The sequence below is a fragment of the Opisthorchis viverrini genome (genome assembly GCF_000715545.1).
Source record: "Opisthorchis viverrini unplaced genomic scaffold opera_v5_375, whole genome shotgun sequence".
Lineage (NCBI taxonomy): Eukaryota > Metazoa > Platyhelminthes > Trematoda > Opisthorchiida > Opisthorchiidae > Opisthorchis > Opisthorchis viverrini.
Window position 1 is genome coordinate 346,964 of NW_008752032.1, and position 22,442 is coordinate 369,405.

General features: G+C 43.9%; 2 protein-coding genes across 2 annotated transcripts in view; one reads left to right on the top strand and one right to left on the bottom strand.

Moving 5' to 3' along the window:
- Positions 1–22,442, bottom strand: part of T265_10499 (hypothetical protein) — a gene marked incomplete at both ends in the record, with an annotated part of 150,856 nt that overhangs the window by 16,940 nt on the left and 111,474 nt on the right. Inside the window, 7 exons of the mRNA XM_009176886.1 lie at positions 1,088–1,229; positions 2,442–2,531; positions 9,358–9,497; positions 14,838–15,096; positions 15,189–15,266; positions 16,659–16,840; positions 18,564–18,705. Of these exons, the coding sequence (XP_009175150.1) occupies positions 1,088–1,229; positions 2,442–2,531; positions 9,358–9,497; positions 14,838–15,096; positions 15,189–15,266; positions 16,659–16,840; positions 18,564–18,705 (1,033 nt within the window). The remainder of the gene's footprint in view (positions 1–1,087; positions 1,230–2,441; positions 2,532–9,357; positions 9,498–14,837; positions 15,097–15,188; positions 15,267–16,658; positions 16,841–18,563; positions 18,706–22,442) is intronic.
- The window catches only part of T265_15167 (hypothetical protein), a gene marked incomplete at both ends in the record, with an annotated part of 99,731 nt that continues 87,240 nt past the window's right edge, over positions 9,952–22,442 (top strand). The window contains 3 exons of the mRNA XM_009176887.1: positions 9,952–10,080; positions 11,898–12,200; positions 15,596–15,645. Of these exons, the coding sequence (XP_009175151.1) occupies positions 9,952–10,080; positions 11,898–12,200; positions 15,596–15,645 (482 nt within the window). The remainder of the gene's footprint in view (positions 10,081–11,897; positions 12,201–15,595; positions 15,646–22,442) is intronic.

Below are 22,442 nucleotides of genomic sequence, written 5' to 3' on the forward strand. Positions count from 1 at the left end.
AACATTTCCAGCATTCCTCACCTCAGGATGATTTCCCAAAGTTACACGAATTAACGCTGCACTACATCCAGAAGATACCAGGGACGTTGTCACGCCTATAGATAGTCAAGAGTAGTGTATGGGGACACGTTTACGGTACTGACCTAATAACACGTTCAACTAGTTCGATAAGCGGGGTCAGCTTCTATCTCCAAGTGTCTATATCCTTCTGCTTCTATTCTCCTGCCATGTTGTATACGTTTGCAACGCGCGGCTCTTTATACACCCGGGGAAAGCAGTTCCGCTATAGAAGCAATAGCTGGGATATGATTAATATATGCACGGTTACATCTCCGTACCCAAGCCACGTTAAAAAACCTACCATTAATGGGTGTGCAGGTCCTTAATTTGAAAGTACGGGTTGTCTAACGTAACTAGAATGAGTATCACAAGGCAAGCGGCTAGATAAATGCCGAGATTATGTGAAAAGACACAACCCACCTTCGTGTCCACACCCATAATAATAATATTAATAATAATAATAATAATAATAATAATAATAATAATCGTTCAGCTGTAACACCATTCCGGTGCCTAGCAAACATGCTACCTGAAAGAAGGACGAGGACTGAGATACTGCCCCGTTGCCCAGGCTTAGAGAGGAACCGTCGAGATACAGGAGTTGGGTTCGAACCACGGACCTTTCCGTAAGTAAATTCACGCTTTAACCACTGAGACACCTTGAGCTCGCTCTGTCCATACCCACGCTGTAGGTTGATTTTTTTAAAGAATGGCGTAATAAGCAATTTATCCGAGGAGAGATCACTCCTATACGAGGCTACGTGGCATTTATCTCCCGATGTTCTGTTTTTTTGAGAAAATATTCCTTAGTGTTTGGGAACGGGTTACAGTCTTCAGGGTTTCCCGCCTTAGAAGGGGTAGCCAATATCAATTCTAGCGTAAACATGTTTCCTCATGTGACGCAGTATGCCATAACCAGACATCTTGACAACGCTAGCAGGCTGTTCCGACTACCGAACTTGGACAGACAATCCAGAGGGAGTTAGAATTACCATCAATTCGCACGACGAACTATCAAGGAACTCACTAGCTTTATGTAGCCCTTGGCGGTAATGAGCATATTCTCCGGTTTCAGGTCCCGATAGATGATACCGTGAGCGTGTAGATAATCCAGAGCCTCTATACAGCAGGCCAGACAAAACCGAGTTGTTCTATCGTCCAGATGATGACTGAGGAAATTAAAGAGAGGAGGGGGCGAGAGGGAATCAACGAAGCATGCCTAAGGACGTGGGCGCTATTTTTGGTCAAACAAAGTAAAACACTCAAAAGGTTGGTTGCAAGCCAAAACCGTATCATTGGTTTCGCTCAACACTCACTAAAATAAGTAATTTCCCATGATCCCTATGACCGAATCTCATCCGGCTACGCAAGCATGTGGAGGCGGTGAACAGATTCAGCATTTCTCATGATCGCTCTTAGAAGTTTCTCAAGTGAAGCGTAAATCTTGTGATCTACCAACGTGTGAAGCGAGTGGGAACGTAGACAATGGTTCTACGATTTAGTGATTCCCCATCAACGTCCAACAAAGTGCAGTGAATAGCTAAATAGTGGACACACCAGTTCTCTAGTGGTAAGTATATAGATTTGACTGGATTCATACATTCTTCCGGTTATAGGGCGCAGATTTTACGCAAGTAGTGTTTACAGGATGTCTTCAATGGAAAAGAATCCATCTGGCTTGTGGATTAGTTCAGCAATGAAAACCTGGAATGATACCAAGTGGATTTTTGTGACTACTGAGCTTGCAAGTATAGGCATGAAGAACTGTCTTCCAAAAGTTGCGGGACATTCAAATAGGTCGCAAAGTTACGGTCTTCTCCCATAGAAAGGCCAGATCACAAAATTCGGAGGTTTCATTTTGCAAGTGGTACATGGATTCCAGCGGCCATGGTTGCTTATCTGTCATATTGAGCGCGAGCTAACGTGCAAGCTGATTAGTGTAAACTCCAGTCAGAGTTCGTCTCTCCACATGATAATCTAAAAACCCACTAGGATCGTCCATAAAACAAGTTTGCATAGGTGAACCAACATGCTGACTGTATATGTTACAATGTAATGGGTATCACTGGATAAATGCCTTTTAAGTTCGAAAAAATATTGGCAGATATGAAATGTTGAGTAAAGTGAATAAGCTGAAACTGCGCCCAGTAATGAATATAATGAGCGCCTCGGTGTCCAAATGACTCTCCGCTAAGCTCGAAGTCTTCGACACCTAGGGAAACAACGCCTGTGAAATTCAATCTATCAAGCGGGATCTGTTTTGCAGGATCCGGCTGCCTATCTTTTCTAATAGGTCGATCTCATTAGTTCCAAAAACACAACTACTTCAATTGAACAAAACAAACCTGACAGTCGATGGCCACAACTGGAGATATGCTCACCTGTCACGCAATATCGTCCAAAGTTCTCCACCAAGGCAAGCTTCTAAAAGCATGTAGATATATTTGTTGTCTCGATACGTAGCATACAGCCTGGGAAAGAAATAGAGCCGAAAATAGGTGTTCTTGAAATGTTGGAATTTTGGAAATGTTCGGCCTCTAAGTCAGAGAAGAGCCAGTGAACTCCAACTCCAATGGAAAAGTGCAAATATGATTTGGAGCAACCAAAACATTTTAAAATGTCCTTGGTACTAAAGATACGGTAACATTTGGTGTAAGCAGTCCCATCCACATGAAACTGATTCTACCAGAGATACGATTTATGTTCCTGGCATAAAATGGGTTAAACAGTCAGCTTTATTGTAACCCAGGGAGCAAAGTCATCGGTTCTAATTCGGAAAACCTGTGCTTGACGGGCGCTTACAAAGCCTGAGATGATACCAGTCTTGAAGCTACGAATAAGGACGCAAAGTATACTGGGAATAATCAAATATAACATATCCCCACGGGGAATCCCAGCCTAACGTAACCGTGTGTCTGCTCACAGTACTCGTATGCACTAGGCTGCTCAGCCTTTCTGATTCAACCAAGTTTCCTGGAGTCCTGGTAACGAGGCACGGAAGTACCGACCCACTACTCGAGGCGTATCAACATTGGACTGTTTGCAACGAACTGTACACATGATAGATATTATCACATTTATACCATGTATACAAAGGTAAAATTCAGTCGGGGGTTATAGATGAGGGTGACTTTTCTGCCTGGTCTGCATCCAAGGCTTGAATGCGTACATCCAGACCTACCGTTCGCTTATGGTCACAGGGAAGCGCAAGGTTTCAACGCACACCGCTCACTCAATCAGGAGCTAGCTTCCGCTGCTCCCGTGTGAGGCTATTGGACCGGCCAACTTGCAGTGGGGAGGGGGCGATGGAATGTACTAGAACATACTAAACAAGGGTGTAGGACTTACTTGGTAAGTGATTACCACAAAATAGGAATAGAGGGTCCACTTAAAATAAGGCGAAGCCATGTGAAAGGGTTTTACATTGAAGTGGTCGGATTACATGGGAAAAACTGTGGATGACACCATAAATTGATCTAACAGTTATTTCGCGCCCATTGTCGACCGCTTTTTTGCATTGACGTGACGATACCCACTATCCACCTACTGAATCATCCCATAGTGGGGTTATGGTGTGAAACGAGGGTGGCTTTGTACTTTTGTGACTGGATGTGGGCGTGTAAACCAACACGAAATGTTACCTTAGTGCTATTCAGTGACAAATATGGGTAGGTAAGGCGAACAAAAATTAGACCTTGGCCTAAATCTCAACCGTTTCGATGTTCCTGCCGATCTTAGTTAATCAACGAAAAAATTCGTCGTTTGGGTGCTGCGGACTAACGCATAGGGAAATGCCCAGACTGAAGAAAACCGCATGGTGAAAAACGCATAAAATATTTTCTTCACGCACACACAGAAACAGAACAAGCCTGTTCCGTTTTTTTTTGTAACACGAGCCACTGAATGTCAGTCATGGGAGGTAGTTAGAGGGAGCTGAACGTTGGTACACACACAAGTTAAAACAAAATTGCTATCAAATCACACAACCCAACGATTTTCACGCAAACCTAATTAACGCTTTTACGTAAACCAAATCATATGAAGTGGTGGTCGCAACCGCAATACTTTTTTCCTTCAAACAGGTTGTCTTTCTACCACTAATAAATGTAGCAAGGAGACAAAAATACGGAACAAAACAACCAGGTTTCCAAAGTTCATTCAGGCGTTAGAGACCATGGGAATCCTATCGCTAATTGAGAATTCCGAGAACCTCTGGTGGAGCCCTCTTACTGAACAGGGTGACATGACACCGCTTTATGATTAGAACATCTCCGCAGCAAATAGGCTGCAAACGGCTCGTCACCAGTCGAGATGACATTGTCAGAGCGTCGTTGTGAAGCGAAGTGGTGGAGTGTGTCAGTAGAAATGCGGATAAATCAGAAAGCATAGCGATAACTTCATCATGCCTAAGGAAATGGACTTGAAGAAGCGGAAGCAAAAGAAACGGTCAAACAATAGGGTTACGTCAACATGTTCGAGTGGTGGTTGATCAGCCACTCGTGACCAAACGGTTAAGTGTTCAACTAATGGTCGAGATGTGCACCGCCGATTCCCAACAAAGACGAAACGGTTGTACAGTGTCATCTTGATTGCATGACAAACCAAATAGCCAAATAGGTTTAGACAGTGACAAAGAACAGATCATATGTTCCCTGCACCAAACTTGTTCAAATTGATTGGACAGAGCACATGTATACAATTAACCCATCTTTAGGACAAATACATCCGGTCAAATAGACTGACAATTCAGTGAGAAAAAACGAACTCTGTCATCCTAGATATTCGAACACTATTAAAACTGAATATTGGGTGCAACAGGCTAATCAGGCCATAGATAAAGATTAAAGCGGTACCAATATTACAGACTTCTAAAGCCCAGAACCCTAATCAGAAGACGCTAATGAGTTTGAAGGTGTGCATGCCGAATCAACGTTGTCGTAAATATACCTATGGTAAGGTATACTTAAATTTCTGATGAACGTCATCTTTGCTCCGAACTACAGACAATTTCCACTGGAGTTTGTCTATAGAGTACACTTTTGCATCCATATGTGACTAATCAAAATACAAAAAATCGAATCCAGTTTCAAGCTGACTAACCGCTATCATTCGGAGGGTAGCAGCAGAACTAAAGCAGGCGGCTGCCAAGCCAGGGAGATTTCAGGGTAGGAAAACTGAATTCAGTACGAATGAAATCCAAAGTTTGGGAATTGTGCAGGATAACTGCAGCTGGTGTCTGAATGACACGGTAGTAGGAGAGGAATTGACTGCCCAATGTTTCAACCACCACGTTTGGCCTTCGCAAAAAGCTAACTGATCGAACATCGAGCTAAATGAATGAACATCATCTTCATCATCATCATCATCATCATCGACGTCAGTGTTCAACACCGATACTTCACTGTTGTACAACCATGATTTATTTGACGGGGAAGGGACTTAGTACTAGCTTACCACAATCATTCCGAGATGCCTACACTTCCAGACATGCACTTGGGCAATCAGGATAGAAGCTAATAACAAGAACGCCACTGACATCGGTTGGCAGCCATAGCCTGTAGTGTCTCCAACCAGGCGTAGTGGGGATCACGCGGTCCCCACCCTGAAAGACGAGTAGCCTTCACACGGTCTTCGATTTGCAACGGTTGTTGTGGATGGCTTAATTGAACGGACTCGGAACGCCATGCGGATGTCCCATCCGTCATTACAATTTGAGCTACTACACCAAGCTCATCGACAACACAAAACAGAGACCCCAGTCTCAACACACTGCTAATACCTAGGTTAGTTCGGACAATCGGACAACGGTCGGGATGGTTGCTTGATTATTTATTTGCTGATTAAAACCAACCGTCGTGGCCAAAACGCCGAGGAATAAAATTCTCTTCCTAACGTATCACTACTCTTTCAACTACCCACCTACGTTACGGGGACTTGTTTACAGAACAGGTGTTAGTTTCTCACAATCGAGCGGTCACTCGAGTGGAAATTACGCTACACCTTAGATGATGACTCAATCTAACTATCAGCCAGATTGATAATCTGCAGCTACTTATCTCGGAAAATGGAGCATATTTGATTATCAGCGGCTCGATGTCACCAGGCGTTAGCTTTTCTGTGTCAACCAGTAATATCAGGACAGACATGAGAACGGAAAGCTGAATGTGACGGGCTGGGTAAGTGCCTACATGGCAAAACGTTGACCTACACGCTAGCCAATGTGCCTCAGAAGACAGACAGGTAGATAACTAGTATACACAAAAGTTGGGGTTACACAGTAGACTGTTTTTAATCACTGTACAGTGGGTATAGTGTGACGAAAATCATCATCATTGTCAACTGTAATAACCGCGTACTTGTCGTACAGTGGTTTTAGCTGCCACAGTTTCGTTCACCGATCATTCGGGGAGGTCGGTTAGGTAGCTGCGCATTTGAGGCGGAAGCTGATAAATTAGCACGTAACTACAGTCAGTCAGTAGACTTTTGAGTGGATGGATCGGGAAGGGAAATACGCATTGAAGGCAATAGCTTGGATGCACGAGCGGCATCGAGGGCGAGACTGGGCCATGTCTGACAATGTCTCTAACCATTGGTTTGGCCCCATCTTAAGGTCCCCATCCAGGGAGATGGTAATGATCATCGCAGATGAGTTTGCTGGTAACGGCTTTCACATTTCGCTGCCAAGTCATTGTTTAACCGCCTCTGGCTCGTTTCTACCCTTCACGTGATTGTGCGAAAGAAACCCTTCAAGGAAGTCGGTCGACTAGCATACGAAGCACGTGGCCAAGCGAGCGCAATTTATTCAATATGATCAGTTCATCTATAGTGGACAAATCATTTCTTCCGAATACCACCAACGTAGTTCAGCACTGCTGATCCGGTGTTCCCACCGGACTCGGGCGAAGACGTCGGTGTTCAAACACTGAAAGTCTTTTGACTTCCTCGGCGCGCAGCGGCCACGCTTCTGACCATTCATCGAACAGTAAAGTCGAGTGCTCTATCCCTATTTCAGCCTTCCCTGGTACGAAGTTATGACCGTCCATTATATGCGCCAGATGCGATCTATCCTGACGTCCTTGTGAAATTTACTGTCGGAATTCCGAGTACCAGATGTGCCACGTTTCGAAGTGAGTAAGTAGAGAACATGCAGCACTATCTCAAAGGCCGGAAAGAAGGGTTGAATACGTGAAGAAGTTCGTAGCATGAAGAAGACGTTCGTCAATAATGGTGCGCCAGAAGCTTCACTATGATGAATGCAGCGTAAGTGGCGAACAGTACATCAACATATAAAGAATGTTGTCGAGAGAAATGTTGGATAGATGGCCATTGGTTTGTCGGGTGGTTGGATTGTCCAGCCCAGGTAACAAACTAACGGATTTGAATATGCTCCGATGGAATTATGTGTTTTTGGAAGCGCCTCAAGGTGGAATCTAGGATTGAACAGCTAAAAATTACAAACCAGGAATGACATTCTCGAAGTAATTGTGCTTCGTCCACAAAGATTCCATAAGAAAAATTACGCTGTTATCCCAATATAATATCACCGGCTATTTTCAACTGTTTGAAATTGTACAGTTTGATTGATCTTGAAAAAACATCAAATGTTTCCAACTTGAAGAAAGCTGTCCAGGTTCTAACCCCAGAGGACCTCAGTCAACTGACCAGCCAATTAGCCTCAAACTACTCACCAAAATGGCACATCAGCATACACAATAAATTGCATCAAAAGTTGCCACTGTACGAGTTCTACGAACTTCTACCTGTGTTCTTAAATTATGGGTACTGATGCGTACTAAAACATGTCCATCATACGCCTCGTTACAAACTACACAACTGAGCGTTTTCTCGTCGTTCCGCCCAGCTCAGCTAACAATCTCAACAAGACACCCAACAGTAACAGCTTAAAATGAAAACGTGTTCATTTGCTTTCCTTAGCGTCAAAACCGTATTCACTGATTCCCCTGGCGATACTACATGGCAAGCTAGGATTACCAGTGATAACGGCAGGCCTTGCTGCTAAAACGATTTGATCGAGCTTAAAGGCTTTTGTCTGGTTTATGTTTGAGATCCTGGGCCATTATCTCACTATATACTATCGGTTATTAGGGCTTCCACGCCCGACAATGGATTTAGCTGCGTTTTAGACGAAATATATTTGTTTGCAAATTAATTTGGTATTAACGGGAGAATCAACTGAATCTCTTGTTTACGAAATGTTTCAGCGAAAAAACTGTCACAACTTTGTTTACATTGTTTCGGTTCAGTGCCTGACACCGACAAGACTCTAAAAGACGAAGTTTTTGCAACACGACGTGAGTTGGAACGATACACGGAATGATACGATGACACATCTTGCTATGTTCGACAGCTCAAAATACCGAATCGCCTCACGTGATGGTGCAGCAGAAGGCCTTTCAGTGAATAATTTGAATGGAGTAACTGGTCAGATAAATATTTGGACCCTCGCAGGAGCGTACAAGCAGCTTTCATGAGCAAATTTGATGGATTTTTCGACGAATGACACAGTAACCTTTGTCCTCCCAAACGAGTTTCGTGATCAGTGTGCAAAGTTCGCCAGGTTTCTACGTGATCTATGGTAAGTGGCGCACATTTTTTTAAGTGAAAAGTGGTAAACTCTTTCCGCATGACTTCGTGTAGGATTAGGTGCATTTATCAAAACAGTTCCACGTAATATCCACCAATCATGAGTATCACAGGTTTTAGGTTCGAAAATTCTTGACAAAATCTTCTTCGTGGACATTAGTACGTACTGATACAATGGCAACATAGTGTGGGCAAAAATGTAACCTTCCTATTCTTCCCGTGAACAGAAAATTGGAGCACTAAGCATCAATGCAATTGATGCGCAATTGTCATGCGCACCAATCAATGATGTCCAAACATCTCGTAACATCTATAAAAAGTGCCACTCTGTACCGATGATCCGTCGAAGCAAAACGACAAGATCATTTTTTATTGGCTGTAACGTCTTTGGCCAAGCCTTTACCCTGCATATTAACGCAATACAAGTTGTTCCATACGAGGGAATAACAAACAGCCAGCGAAACGCTGTCTCCCAATAACCAGCGGGCGAACAGTGTAGCGATCTCTCGCGCAAGAATGAAACAGTGAACCCAAGTTGTCTTATTAATGTCCATTTGCAGTAAATAGTGTTCGCGGTTCACCTGACACGTGTGGTATGTTGGATTTGTACCGTACATGGCGCCCCATCTGGACTTGGATGATGTACGGCATCACGTGAGAACAACTCTTACACAACTGTATGTATCTGCTTACCGGCAAATAAAAGGGGAATCGACTGCTGAGAGAATTGCCTTTTCTAAATGCACGTGTTCTTGCTGGCGCGTCTGTACGATATGCTGCTTCTGCATCCGCTTCATCGCAAATGCTTGTGCTCGATCGTACGACAGGGTTACCTGGAATAAATGGAAAAGGAACAGGAGTATCAGACGACTATGGTTCGAATTGTTTCGTAACAGACACATTTGTTTGGGTGATTCAACTGTTACCCGAAAGAACAACGTTGATTGAAATAGTTGTCCTCCGCGATTTGTCATGTGTCTGTGTGAGCCATGCGCACAGAGAAAGCACACAAAACAGTTAGCTTAACGCCAAGATCTCAGAGATATGTTTCACCGGATTGTCATCGATTGTCATCACCAATGTAACTAACTACGCAGAGAATAAATGCATCTTCAGTGTCGGACAGCAAATGACAACTTTCACCTGTTGGGCGACCTCAAGTACGAGAAAATAAGACATAGAGTGAACTAAAGTCAGACTAGTCCTCAGAATATATTTCCTATTAGCCCATAATTGAAAAAAAACTATGTAAGCTATCTGCATACAAAACCAAATTTGTCGGACAGAATGCGAGAACATAGTTCCGTATCTCTGAGTGGTAGTGGGAAGAAACCAGGCTCGAGCGCGATTGCATCACGTTTGGCCGAAACCACTCATTTCATGGACAAGGAGCAGGCCTTCAACATCATATACCGGGTACCTCTGAACTGATCACGATTGGTACGATCCAGACTACTATCGATCGCAGAGGCGATTGGAATCTGACTGCTGAATCCGCGACTTTGCATCCAAAAGAATCTTGTGCGACCTCTGAACTTGAACTGGCCTACGAAACATCCGGTCCCACAAGTTTGTCTGACATTGACGTCACTTACCTGATTCCGTGACCCATTGACCTATCCCTGGTCCAACCCACCCCCCTTCCTTTGATTTGTAGTAGCCCCGATCTTAACCTTTCCCAAGTGCTTTCTGCTACCATACAAATTTGTGATGTATTAGCCAAGAGGAACAATCACAAAAAACAAGCTCTGTTCGCTACCTTCCTCGTTCCCACGAAAGCCATAATCGTAGCACGTATTGGAGGATAAATACGGTTTTGAAACTGTCCAGCGCACGGTGCTATTAGTAAAAGTACGATAATACTATTTCCATTTATCAGACTCCACGAGAGACATTCTGTGCATAGTTTTTAGAAAGATTGTTTCGCTAAACAGCTAGTTCTGAAGAATGAGTCGAATTAGATTAACTGGTTTGAAATTCTTTTCAGGTAGATGGGAAATTTTTCTAACACTAGTATCATGTTGTCGAAACGTCTTCCATTGACCAATCATGATCGGTGTTAGGGAGCAAACAAACGATGCTGTTTTATCACCTGCAAGCAAAGTAAACTTTAAAAATATGGGAACAAAGTTTAGATTCGCGTTGGTGACGTCACAGAGTGTGTGCACATGACGCTCGAATCCACAAAATGATCGTTTGGAAGTGACGTGTCCCGCATCGCTGATGTTGCCTGTTGCCAGAAGCATGATTTATGGGACAAACTGAGCAAAGTTACGACAGATAAATCCCTCATGAACATTTGCATCCACCATTTGAAACCCGGTATGATGTTCTTTGGCGAAAACTAACGATTTGTCGGGAAACGTCGCAGTGCTTCGTGTGCCTATTTTGAAATATACATGCATGCTTTACGTTTATTCACGGTAAGCACCAAACAATAGTAAGACCCATCAACAGAGAACTGCTCACATCAGCGGCCATTCGTGAAACTCCATGAGAATGTCGTTGAAATTCTCGTGAGAATCAAAGATATACGGTGGAACACGACAAGAAATATCAAACCAAATCCGAGGAGTTGCAGAAAACCCCCTGACAAATCGAATTTGCGTAACTCAGTGGCGGATTTCACTAGCCTAATACCTCCACTTATTCCGACCAGTAAATTTATAGTTAACTGGGCCGATGTGGTGCTTTGAATAAAATCGGAAAAGAGATTGTCGAGTGGAAACTGATCATGCTTCAGACAGACCCACGTTGTCTCACAATCGTACTGTTGGGTAGTTCGTTGAACCGCGCAGTTTACAGACAAGGACTAATATGCCTCTGCATCTTCTCACTTTCGTAAGCGGAAACACGTCTGCTTTTCATCATCGTTCTGCAAAGGCGTCCTTCTGAGTTTTGAAGGCCTACATATTAAGGTATCCGCAACGTGATGTGCAGTCGTCTCTCGATGTGGGGAATAATGAATGCATTGGTAGGAAAGTTACGTTTGCCCATCTCCACCAGTATCACATGCAGGGAAGACTGTGAGAAATGAAAGCTGGCAGATGAATCCCTTTTCTTCTGGGGTAGCGCCTGCTGTGCCGTTCAACATCTGGAGCACTGTGGGAAAAAATAGGTCATGCCACTGGGTAAAATTCCCCTTAAATGGCCTTTCCAAACAAGTTATCTGATTCGTCTCACGTTTCCGCTCCATTCAGAATGCGTATCATTACATTACTGTTTCTCATTAGGAAAAAGGATGGAGGTCGCAGAATGATTTCATTGACTGGAATAGTTTCGCCAATTCGACCATCAAAGGTAACTTTATAGTGATTTCCGGGGACAGGATGGTACGCCAAGCTGAGCTACAGACATTGATGTTCCGATTTCATTCTGCCTACTACAAGGCAGCAGTTTGCAGTGTAGTAAAAAAAATCCTACAACGGCGCCATGGCAGTTCAGCAAATCAGTCGCGAAAACGCCGAAATATAGATGGCGTTAGTTTGGAAAAGTGCTGGCTTACATCACAAAGGAGAGATTCAGCTCGGTTCCAAGTGAGTCTGTCGCTAAACCAAATTTGTTTGCAAATGAGCGTGTTTCGCTAAGACCAGTTCAAGTCGAAAATTTCGGAAATGGAGCTTTACAAATGAGGTCGAAGAAACCACAGAAATGTACGTGTTCCATGAGTTCAAGGAGACCAACGCAGTTACGAGTAATGAACATCAACGACCCAAGGTACTGGTGAGTTTCCCGACCATTAGCAGTACGCCGCCAACCTGACGGTTAACTTGTTCAACGAAAGTGGCAACTGAGTTGCAAACGTCTCGGCAACAACCGGTATGATGTCATCGGTGTATCGTTTTTGTGTAGGCGTTAAACGAATTTGGAAATCTCAACAAAGATGCCAGCCATCAGCTACATTACCTGAGCTGCCCACCTTTTTTTGCATCAAATGGAAACTTCTCAAACCTAGATAGTGTGTTAATAAAAATGGTTGAAAGAAAAACTGACACACTCACCCTGCTCACACGATTTCAGACTGAGACATCACTGTTTAGACGGCTGCAGTTGTCAATGTTGAATGCTCTAGCTGCTTTTGAAGCACTCAAGTTTAAGGACTACATTTTGAGGTAACATTTTTTTAGTTGTGATATGTCGGAAATACCGCTATCAGCTTGATTAATCTTTTTCACATTCCTTGACCTTAGAGTAATCAATAGCTTGAACGATAAAACAACAAAACAATCAAGAGATGTGCATCCCTTCCGAAAGTTGAGGCATATCAAGCTGACAGCATAGAGAAGATGCGAAGCGTTTCATTGCTATTTCGACCATAAGAATCAACTTGTTTATCAGTTCTGTATTATTCTATAATACTGCATTGCAATATTACGTGTAATATAATATGACCCTATCAGTAGTCCACCTGCAAGCTATAAAAGGGGTGGTTGTCGAAATTGGTGAACCGAAATGCATCTGAACACGCCGCTGAACAGGAACCATCATTGGGCCAGAACATCATCCGAATTCGCTTATCGCTGTGAGCGCGTGAACTACGTCAAAACCTGAGATCAACGAAAGGATGACATCGAATGACTCTTGGGAACGTTTGTAACGTGTCAACCGTTGTTGATCTACAGTGGTTCAACGACAATCCGTTTTTTAAACCAGTATGATAGATAAGTATACCATGGATTATGTTTTAAACGATTTGCGAGTGAGTTTTCCTCCATAGCTAACTAGCTCCTTCCCGATTAGACCAAACACTCACGGTGACATCCTTTCGGTTTTGGTTCACTCTTGGTTGAAGACCCTTCAGGAGCACACGCAGTTTTCTGTAGTGTTTTAAAGATCGATAAGACTGACTGAACATACGTTGCGTCCAACGGAACATTGATCAAATCGTCAGCTAAATTGTTCCATAAAACACACCACTGTCATCTATTTTCATCTTCTTATTTTACCCCAAAAGTGTCCACGAATCTCAAAGCATGATGGCTATCAACGCAAGCGGTTGGTGCCCGACGGAGTGTGGAACCGTTTGAAACAGCTGAAATCACATGTTAATGGCAAGATATAGGACCAGAGATTGAGATCCAAAACTACGAAAACAAATGACTATCAAACCAGAAGGAACCTTAGTACATGAATCCCACAGGGTTCGCTCAGAAGGGGACAGATGACAATTATTACGCAGGCGCCGGTTAGAGAAAGACACTCGTAACTCTAATGTAGGCTTCACAGCACAGCTGTTTTCCAATGGTCAAATATGAGGGTCTCTACTTAAGGTTGGCTGGGAATCACTATCACCCGAAAACCAAATTCAGGCAATCCATTTAGTGAGTTACAGTAAGCCAGGACTTGGTTAACTTCGGATAACAGTAGGTTAGTATGCATTTCTAGATTTATCTGACACCTTGCGTTGCATTGCAACGATAGGCCTTCACACAGCATAGGTTACAGACTAACCCGCCCATGCCAAACTCAAAAGCGAACATTCACACACAGAAGGTGGTTCAACAGAATCAAATGCGTTCGCTTCGCTCAATGATTCTCTGTAAAGATCTTTTGCTGAAATGCAGGAGACAGGACCTGATTGTACCCCAGACATCAGGGCGGAAGCACAGTCAATCCAAGAACCATAACAAGCGGTTAAGGTATGTGCCTCAAGCTCGCTAAAGTAAACGCTGAACAGAGGCTCTAATAGAGTAGCGGCATCATAGGGGGCCGAATCCTGGAGAGGCTATGACTCAGCTCCAGGTAAACACAACATGACGCATCACCCAAAGGTTACCTATCGACATGACAGTCTACCTTTAAGAGGCCGAAATTGAAGAGTGGAGACTCACTATAGGCTGGGCTCACGAATCTTGTAAAATCCACGCAGATGCAACAGCAAACATAATTAAAAATCTATTCCTCAGGTCGAGCATCAGAATTTGGGTGCGATTCAAATAGCCATTAACTGCATGCAAGGAGAATCCATCAACCCTCGTTCGTGCGCCCGTCTTGTATTACGAACTTCACGGCATGCCAGTATCAAGACTCAGGGAGATGAAGCTTGTAACTACAATCACAACTGTCAGGGCTACACACCATCCATCGGTGCAGGCCACAGGGTACCACTATGTCACGCCAAAACCAGTCAATTGGATAAAGATAGAACAACACAGTAATGTGACAACACTTACCAGATCGACGCGTCCGAAACCGCCAACGCCCAAGACGCAAACACGCTCTAGATCAGCTAACCGGATATTTGTTAGCATGGGCCTGGGCTTAAGAACAGAATCAAGACCCAGCGGGAAAAGACGTAAAGCTTGTGAAGAGATGTTGAACGGGGTCGATGACGGGACGGCCTTCTCAGTTTGCCCAGCGACAGTTGGCAAGATTGCATTTGTGACGGGATCGCGTGGTAGCATTGAACATTGTGGAAGGAACTCTGATTTACTGTGCAAGAAACAGTAGAGCGGAAAAAACGAAACAGTAACCGGATTGGCAGGTTCACGGAAACGACAAGGTGCTAAAATGTGTGTACTTACTTGCAGGCACTCAGTTCATCTTCCATGTACGGTTTGTTCATCAATTCCTTGATGTCACCAATCAGTTCCAAAAAGTCTCTGCGGAAGACATAATCGAAATGGGAAATCCATGGGAAAGTGTATCAACATGTCGCAAAATGCAGAAAACCAAGTGAGCGGACCAATTACACCAATTATTTTGGAATAGTGTTCACATAAAAGCCGAATGTGCACCTATAAACTTCATTTACAACGCTCACCTTATCGTGGGTTACGTGTTCGTTATTTGACGTGTTTTTGATTTATCGAACAAAAACGTGATATTGAAAAAATTAGAAATATCAGTCGACATGTTGATGCTGGGTTCACATGTGGCATTCGTTTCGAGCACTAAGTCTAGCCTCTTTTCTTATTTTTGTCGCTCCAAGCTCACCGTGGGATATTCCCAAGATGAGCATGGAACATATACGACGCCAACGTATGTGTTAGCTAGGAAGGTTAGACTCAAATCTGTGAGGAATTCTCTTCGATTTCAAAGTCATGTGGGGAAACAGGAACACACTATCTGTCATGATTGCTTGTCTTGTTGCGCCAAATGATGCGTTTGACTGTTGTTTTTTAAGCCTGAAGACAGGGGAAATGGTACGCTTTTCGGTTGGTGTTTGCAAAACACTAATGTAGTATGTGCTGCGTTCGTATGGTCCAAGCAACTGAGTCGCTGTGAGAGTATGTGGGATGCAATACCGGACCGTCAAATATTTGACAGGGGGACGTTATAGCCCCCACCCAAAGCTTTGGGTTCGAAAGCCTGGCCACAAGAAGTAGTCTGACGTTCAAGGGATAAGTCGTCACCCTTAACCCGGGGGGGGGGGGCGGACAGTTTGTCAGACTTCTACACACTGATCGTCTTGATGAGATGGGCTGACCCATCGCTCAGGATCTCCCATTCAGATGGTCCCATAGACACTTGAAACTCACTAGACACAACCAGGATTCCCATTTAATCATTCTTACAATGAATAATCGACGATTCACTATCGTGAATCGTGCTGGTGATCTCCAATATGAGTAAAGAATGCTGATACGAACCCACTGAAAACTCCATCCACTTGATGACGCAGATTAGAACAACGATAGAAGAAGATTCTATATGATTCTAGTCTGTCATCCACCTGTCTGTGAGAAAACCAGGGGAAGGGATGTATGGAGTGTGAGGCAGTCATGGGAACGATGCCACAGCTGGTCTACGTAGATGCCCCAAGAGAGAACTCTCCGTGACATCTCTTAGTGTCCACTCTTTAGGGTATTGCTGTACATGCTTCGTTTTGCTATTTGGACATTCTGATTTTGGTAATTGTTTCTTGGTTAAATTTCAAAATCCAGATTAAGCAAACTAGCCACATTTACTCTGCGTTTTGGCACTTGGAAGAGCACAAAATCATCGAGTTCTTCACTAATGGAAATGGGCGTCAGTGAAAAGTATTTACTCACTTTCGATAGAGACATAATACTTCAACGCCATTCGGTCCTAACGCATACACATTGGCAGTACGTCGTCCCTCGCCCAGTAGGGCTTTCTCGCCAAAATACTCGCCCTTGGACATCTGTCGAATGTTATTCTCTGTTGATTCACCGAACTCGTTTGAACCTGGGACTGTGATGGTCACATTCACCTGTTAGGGAAAAGGGTCGAGAAAGGGTGATGATCCGGACAAAACGAGGCGTACATCAATCGAACTATCGGGCTAATGCAGTTTGTTTAATAGAAATCGACTTGGTAGTGCGAGAATTGTGGACGGATGAATGAAAACGAAGGTTAAGTTTGTGAACGAAAGTTGTCTATGCCACTAAACTTGCACTCACACCACACACGCTAATTAAGAGGTTCGGTTCAGTGACGCCTAAAATGTTTGTCTTTTATCAGCACAAGACACCATGTGTTGTGCTAAATGTATGTGAGATAACGTGCCCCATCGACGCCTGCTATCTTGGCAGCAAACTGTCCACAGATATGATACTTCATAATGAGATAAGAACACCAATAGCAAAAGCCCCTATGAGATTTGGTTGCCTTGAGAAACGCCTGAGAGTAATCATCACTTGTGCATGGAATGTTGTGCTGTCTTCACTGCTAAATGGCACAGACCTGGATGCTACACGGACGACATGTTCGGGATGTTGGCCGACATCACTTGTACTGTTTGCGCAAAATCCTTCAAGTCAAATGGAATGACTGGAACTCTAACACAGAAGTCCCTCGATGAGCGAGTGCTCATGGAGCCGAATGCAAAACCAGCTCCGTCACTTAGAACGAATGGCCGAAACTCGCATTCCAAAATAACTTGTCTACGGTAAACCGAAGAACGGAGTTCGAAATCGGGGATACCGAAATGTCGTTATTGGGACAACCATCAAACAAGTTGGAAAACTTGTAACCTCATTTTTAGGTCAAGAGTGAACCTGGTAATCGACAGAACTGCTTTCCAAGCAGGGATGAGAGGTTGTGAAATGCGACGCGTCAAAACGTTGGAAAACAGGCAAACCACTCAGAAGGGGCTGAATTTTTCCAATGATGTCTCAGACACGTTAACATACGGACGTAAGTGCCTTAGCAGGATCAGCCTTGTGGGCCACCAGCGTTCTAACCGGTTCACCTGGTAAACTTTATCTTTTAGAACCCAGATAAGTTTGTTCCATTTTCCAGTGAACACCCGATCGACATTGTTATCCTAAGGATGACAACAACATCACTGGCCGCATGGTTAATTGAATACTTGCAGGTTATCCATTATCACCTTAACGGTGTGTTGAAGGGCGGCCCCAGGCAATACTTGCATTGTGTTATACTGGATAGAAGTGCGGTAGTACGCCGAAACCTAAAAGAACTGAAGGACAACGCCGGTACCTCGATGATAGATCGGTAATTAGTTCCGGTGTCCATTATTATACTATCAAGTTTAGGCCCGATTGACGGTTTGCGACAGGTCTTTGCAGTTTTGCGTGCCGGTCTTATTCTCTTGGGTTAGTATCTGTGCAAAGACTTGCGGGCCGAGTTGGATTTGCTGTTCAATGAGGACCAAACTACTGGCTACGTGTGCTTACAAGGGAACCCACGACAGTTTGTGTGGAGCCGAGTGTGATGCTGCGCGTGAGCTTATGTAAGCCGATGTCACTCAGCGAAGCCCACGGAAGTAGGAACGTACTACTCAAACTTAAAGGGGTCTCAGTAAGCTACATTCTATACCTCTGATAAGAAAATCGGAAAAACACACTGTCTACCCGACTGTCACAACTAACAGGAGAAAAATCCTTACGAATTTCGCAAGCAACTAATCAACCTATATAGTACTGGGAATCGTTCTTGGTGTAGGGAGAAAGTAGGAGAAGAAAACTAACCGTTCCTGACTGGATGATGAAGAAGCTGTCGGCTAGTTCCCCTTGTCGTATGATGCAGTCACCGGGAGCGTGATATTGTGCTTCAAGAGCATCGGCGATTCGAAGAATACGTTCCGAAGGTACATCTTTGAGGAGTGGCACGCTGAGAATGGAGGAGTACGTCGATAGTAATAGTAATATGACCTTAAAAACGAGATCTGGCGATGCTGATAGACGATTTTATCACAGATTGTCAGATACACACGCACATGGTGACTTGGAATTTCTTCTGATTCCACATACCTACGATTTCGGTAGTCCACACACAAAGGACGGATGTTCTGTGAGGCACGACACGAGGGTAAACAGGCACATTGCGACCAGGTATTCGGTTTGACTATCATCTATACCAGTTTTTCACGGAGTTTCGATTATGAATATGGGGGTCAGTCGTGATAAGGGTGACCTCGTATCCAGATTGTGCTATTTCCTGTGCAACAGAAACACCATACTCAGCAAGCGAAAATGGCATCTATTCACGGGGACTAGGAAAAGGGGGTGATATGAGTTGAGACGATACAAGTGCATGACCTTTTGTAAGACGAGCGATTGTCCATAATACACTGAATGCGACTTTATGGTTACTGTCTGCCACTGGCTACGCACTCTGAGTCCGTACTACACTAAATAGCAACAGTTCAGATTTGGTCACAAACGGTTAAGAAGGCATCAGGGGCCGTGCGAAAGTCAGATTCATCAAAGAACTCCGAGGTCATCATGCACGAGAGATAAACCATCAGCAAAAAATGGTGATTTAATCAAAACGGATACAAAATAATTCTAAATGTAGTCAACGTCGATGCCCAAAAGACAGTTGTGAGTTGCTTATTTATGCTCAGATTTTAAAAAGAAGTATTTAAAAAACGGCACAAGTCACCGGTGTACTCTTGGTCCAACTAGCTGTTGAATATGTCAGACCATCATATGACTGCTAACAAACAGTCAGAAAGTTTCGCTTGATTGGTTATCTTCGAAGAAGACCTGGTAGTTACCGAGCTTGGGTTCTTATCGGAATTAAGATTATGATCGACTCTCGACATTCAACTGCGACTTCATTTTAAAAAGCCGAGTTAACTACAAACTACCCGCCCACACAAGAAAGACAGCAAATGAACACCTATGGTGGATGCTTCTGTGACAGAACATCAGCAGTTCGTTTGCCGGATTGGACACTGAAAACACTGGTGTGTGTTGATTTCTCTTGAATTCTATTCCAAATGTGACTGACAGATATGAGGTGCGTTGATAAATGTCTCCTCAGTCACACATAATTAGATAAAAACTCACGCATATGTCAATCACTTTATGGCAACTTTTTGAAGATCCTGGTCGGCTGGCCTTATTTATCGCACACTAGGAGTAGATATTCCTCGAACACACACTAGCGCGATCTAAGGGATGATCTAACACATTCCTGTCATCCAATAGCTGAAAGTGTGTGGGCAAAAAAGCATCCTACTTGACAGTCCTCAGTGTTTCGCGAGATCTAGCAAGCGGTCTAACTGATAACTATTGAATAAATATCGGATAAGACTTATTTTTATCGCGCAATGACATTCAAGGTAGTCCAACTAAAGTCAACACGACGGGAGAGGTAATTTCCGTCAGGGAATAGGCAGCACTATCTTCTCAGTGCGTTTACCTCATCAATATGACTGCTGAAAACAGGTGTAATTGAGTAATTTTATTGAGTAATTTGGCTGAGCGCAACGAATCATTTGTAACGTGTAACCTGAAGTGGGGAAGGCATTAGACCTTAGAACCTTTTTGTAATACTGAACTGATACTGATATTGCGCCTTCCGTGAATATTGAAGGGATTCGAACTCTCTGCATACCTGACCAGAGGTAAACATATTACATTGGGTTCATTGTGAAATGCAGAGAACTGGTGCCAGACTGCTCGCGCACACTATTCTCCTTTGGGAGCATATTACTTATATCCAAATGAGTAGGATGGAAATCTTTGTCATCGGTTTTGGACTTGCATGATGAACCTATGGTCACCAGTCACCAGGTGGCTCAGGTGCAGGGTGCCACTCTCATCGAAAAGATTCCGGTTTCGAGTAATCCGGAAGACTCATGAGGTGTGGACCGTTGGCAGTTCCCAAAGAACATGAAATACTTGGTGACTCGCAGCCTTCCAGCATAACATCTGTTTGTCACAGTATAAAATTAAGGGTCAACACTAAAAAACCTCCATCGCGTACATGCATGGACTGAAACACTAACTGAGACGGAAATCTAATGTTGCTAAATGAAGCTTTCGTTTCACGGCTCCTCGAAACGGGTCACCAGTTCAACTTGACTGTATCATTTGGAATTATGTCGGCCAATGGTAGTTCGCAAACTAACGAGCGCCCTGAGAATGATGCTCAGAAACATGTAGATGAAAAAGCGATCTGTTCAGTAAAACTGGTAGACCTGGTCATCCGCTTAGGTCCGATCTCTGATTTTGCGTTCCTTCATTGCTTCCATTTATCTATTAATAGAAAAGCGCGCTTAAACTTATCGAAGAAAAATTCATAGCAGCTGAAATAAACATAATCAAATCGGGCAAACTTTCTTCATCAAAGTATCAAGTGGTCGAAAATCCACAAGTCTTGTTTAACCTGATAAGAATGTGTTGGATACCGGGATGGGATTTGGCGTCGTTGGCAACTTCCCAGCTGTACGGGTTCGTTGTTCGAAGGATCGGGCAAACTAATCGCACCGCTCAAGCGTGAATACACTCGCCTGTCTAGAATTGATAATCCAGATGCATCCAGAGTGCGCTGATGGAGCAGTGCTAACACTGCGTCTCGCGCGTCACACAACCGAAATTCAAACCTCACAAGGCCACTGCTAATGATAAGAACAAAACTCGTGTCTGTGCTCCCCACGTTTGGTGTGGACGCACTAGAATAATTTCGCGACGATGGAGACTACTCAAATGAGTGATGTGAAGTGAGTTGCACACCATTCGTTGAAACCGTACTTCTGTATGCACACAGCTCAGCTGCATACTCAATCATTGTTAGAGGTTGATCCAAAAGAGGTCCCAAAGAATTTCCAAAGAAAGTGCAGCACCCCTGTGTTCATGTGAGCTGAGATTAAAGAAATCAACGTGTTTTCCTTTCACTACAGGTGCTACACATCAGATTTATGAAAAGCCGGAGACAGGCAGTCAACCACCGGATTCGACCGGTTTGTGGGACTATCAGGTCTCGACGTGTTCTCCGAATAGGCAATCTTTCACCTTAATTGAGCTAGATTCGTATAAGAAGAACCACAGTTCTGATTGTGGCTGATTGGAGAGCTATGCTCGCCTTAATGCGACATGACGCTGTCGTCCTCCATTTCAGTTACACTGTGGTTGAGACGATGCAAGCAGGACTGTTTTGATGTCAGTCTTTGTCGGAATTCCCGCGAGGACAATTTGATTAACCGAACCAGACTTGGTGGTACGTGCGCAGGGCTCCTTTGTCCCAAGACGAAACACTCAAAATGATTATATTTCCCACATGTTAGCAAAACCTCCCGATAAGCAGAGAGGAAGCATGCATCCATCCGCATAGAAATTAGGTTTTCAACCGAATCTCTCGCTTACGATGTACTTCTTCACCTTCACAGTATAATAAAGCAATCAGACCTGTCAACCAAGCGCCCGCCACACAGGTGACCGACAGTTTCATCTGCGACCCCGACCTCATCGTCTTCATCACAAAAAGGCTGAGGTCTGTCCGTCCAAAACAAGTTCAAACACGCTAAGTGGTGGTAGGTTAGCACTTTGCAGCTGAATGGAGATCAAGTCAACCGGTGACAGTAAGGTCATTCCGCCCGTGGTACGTCCACCAACTGC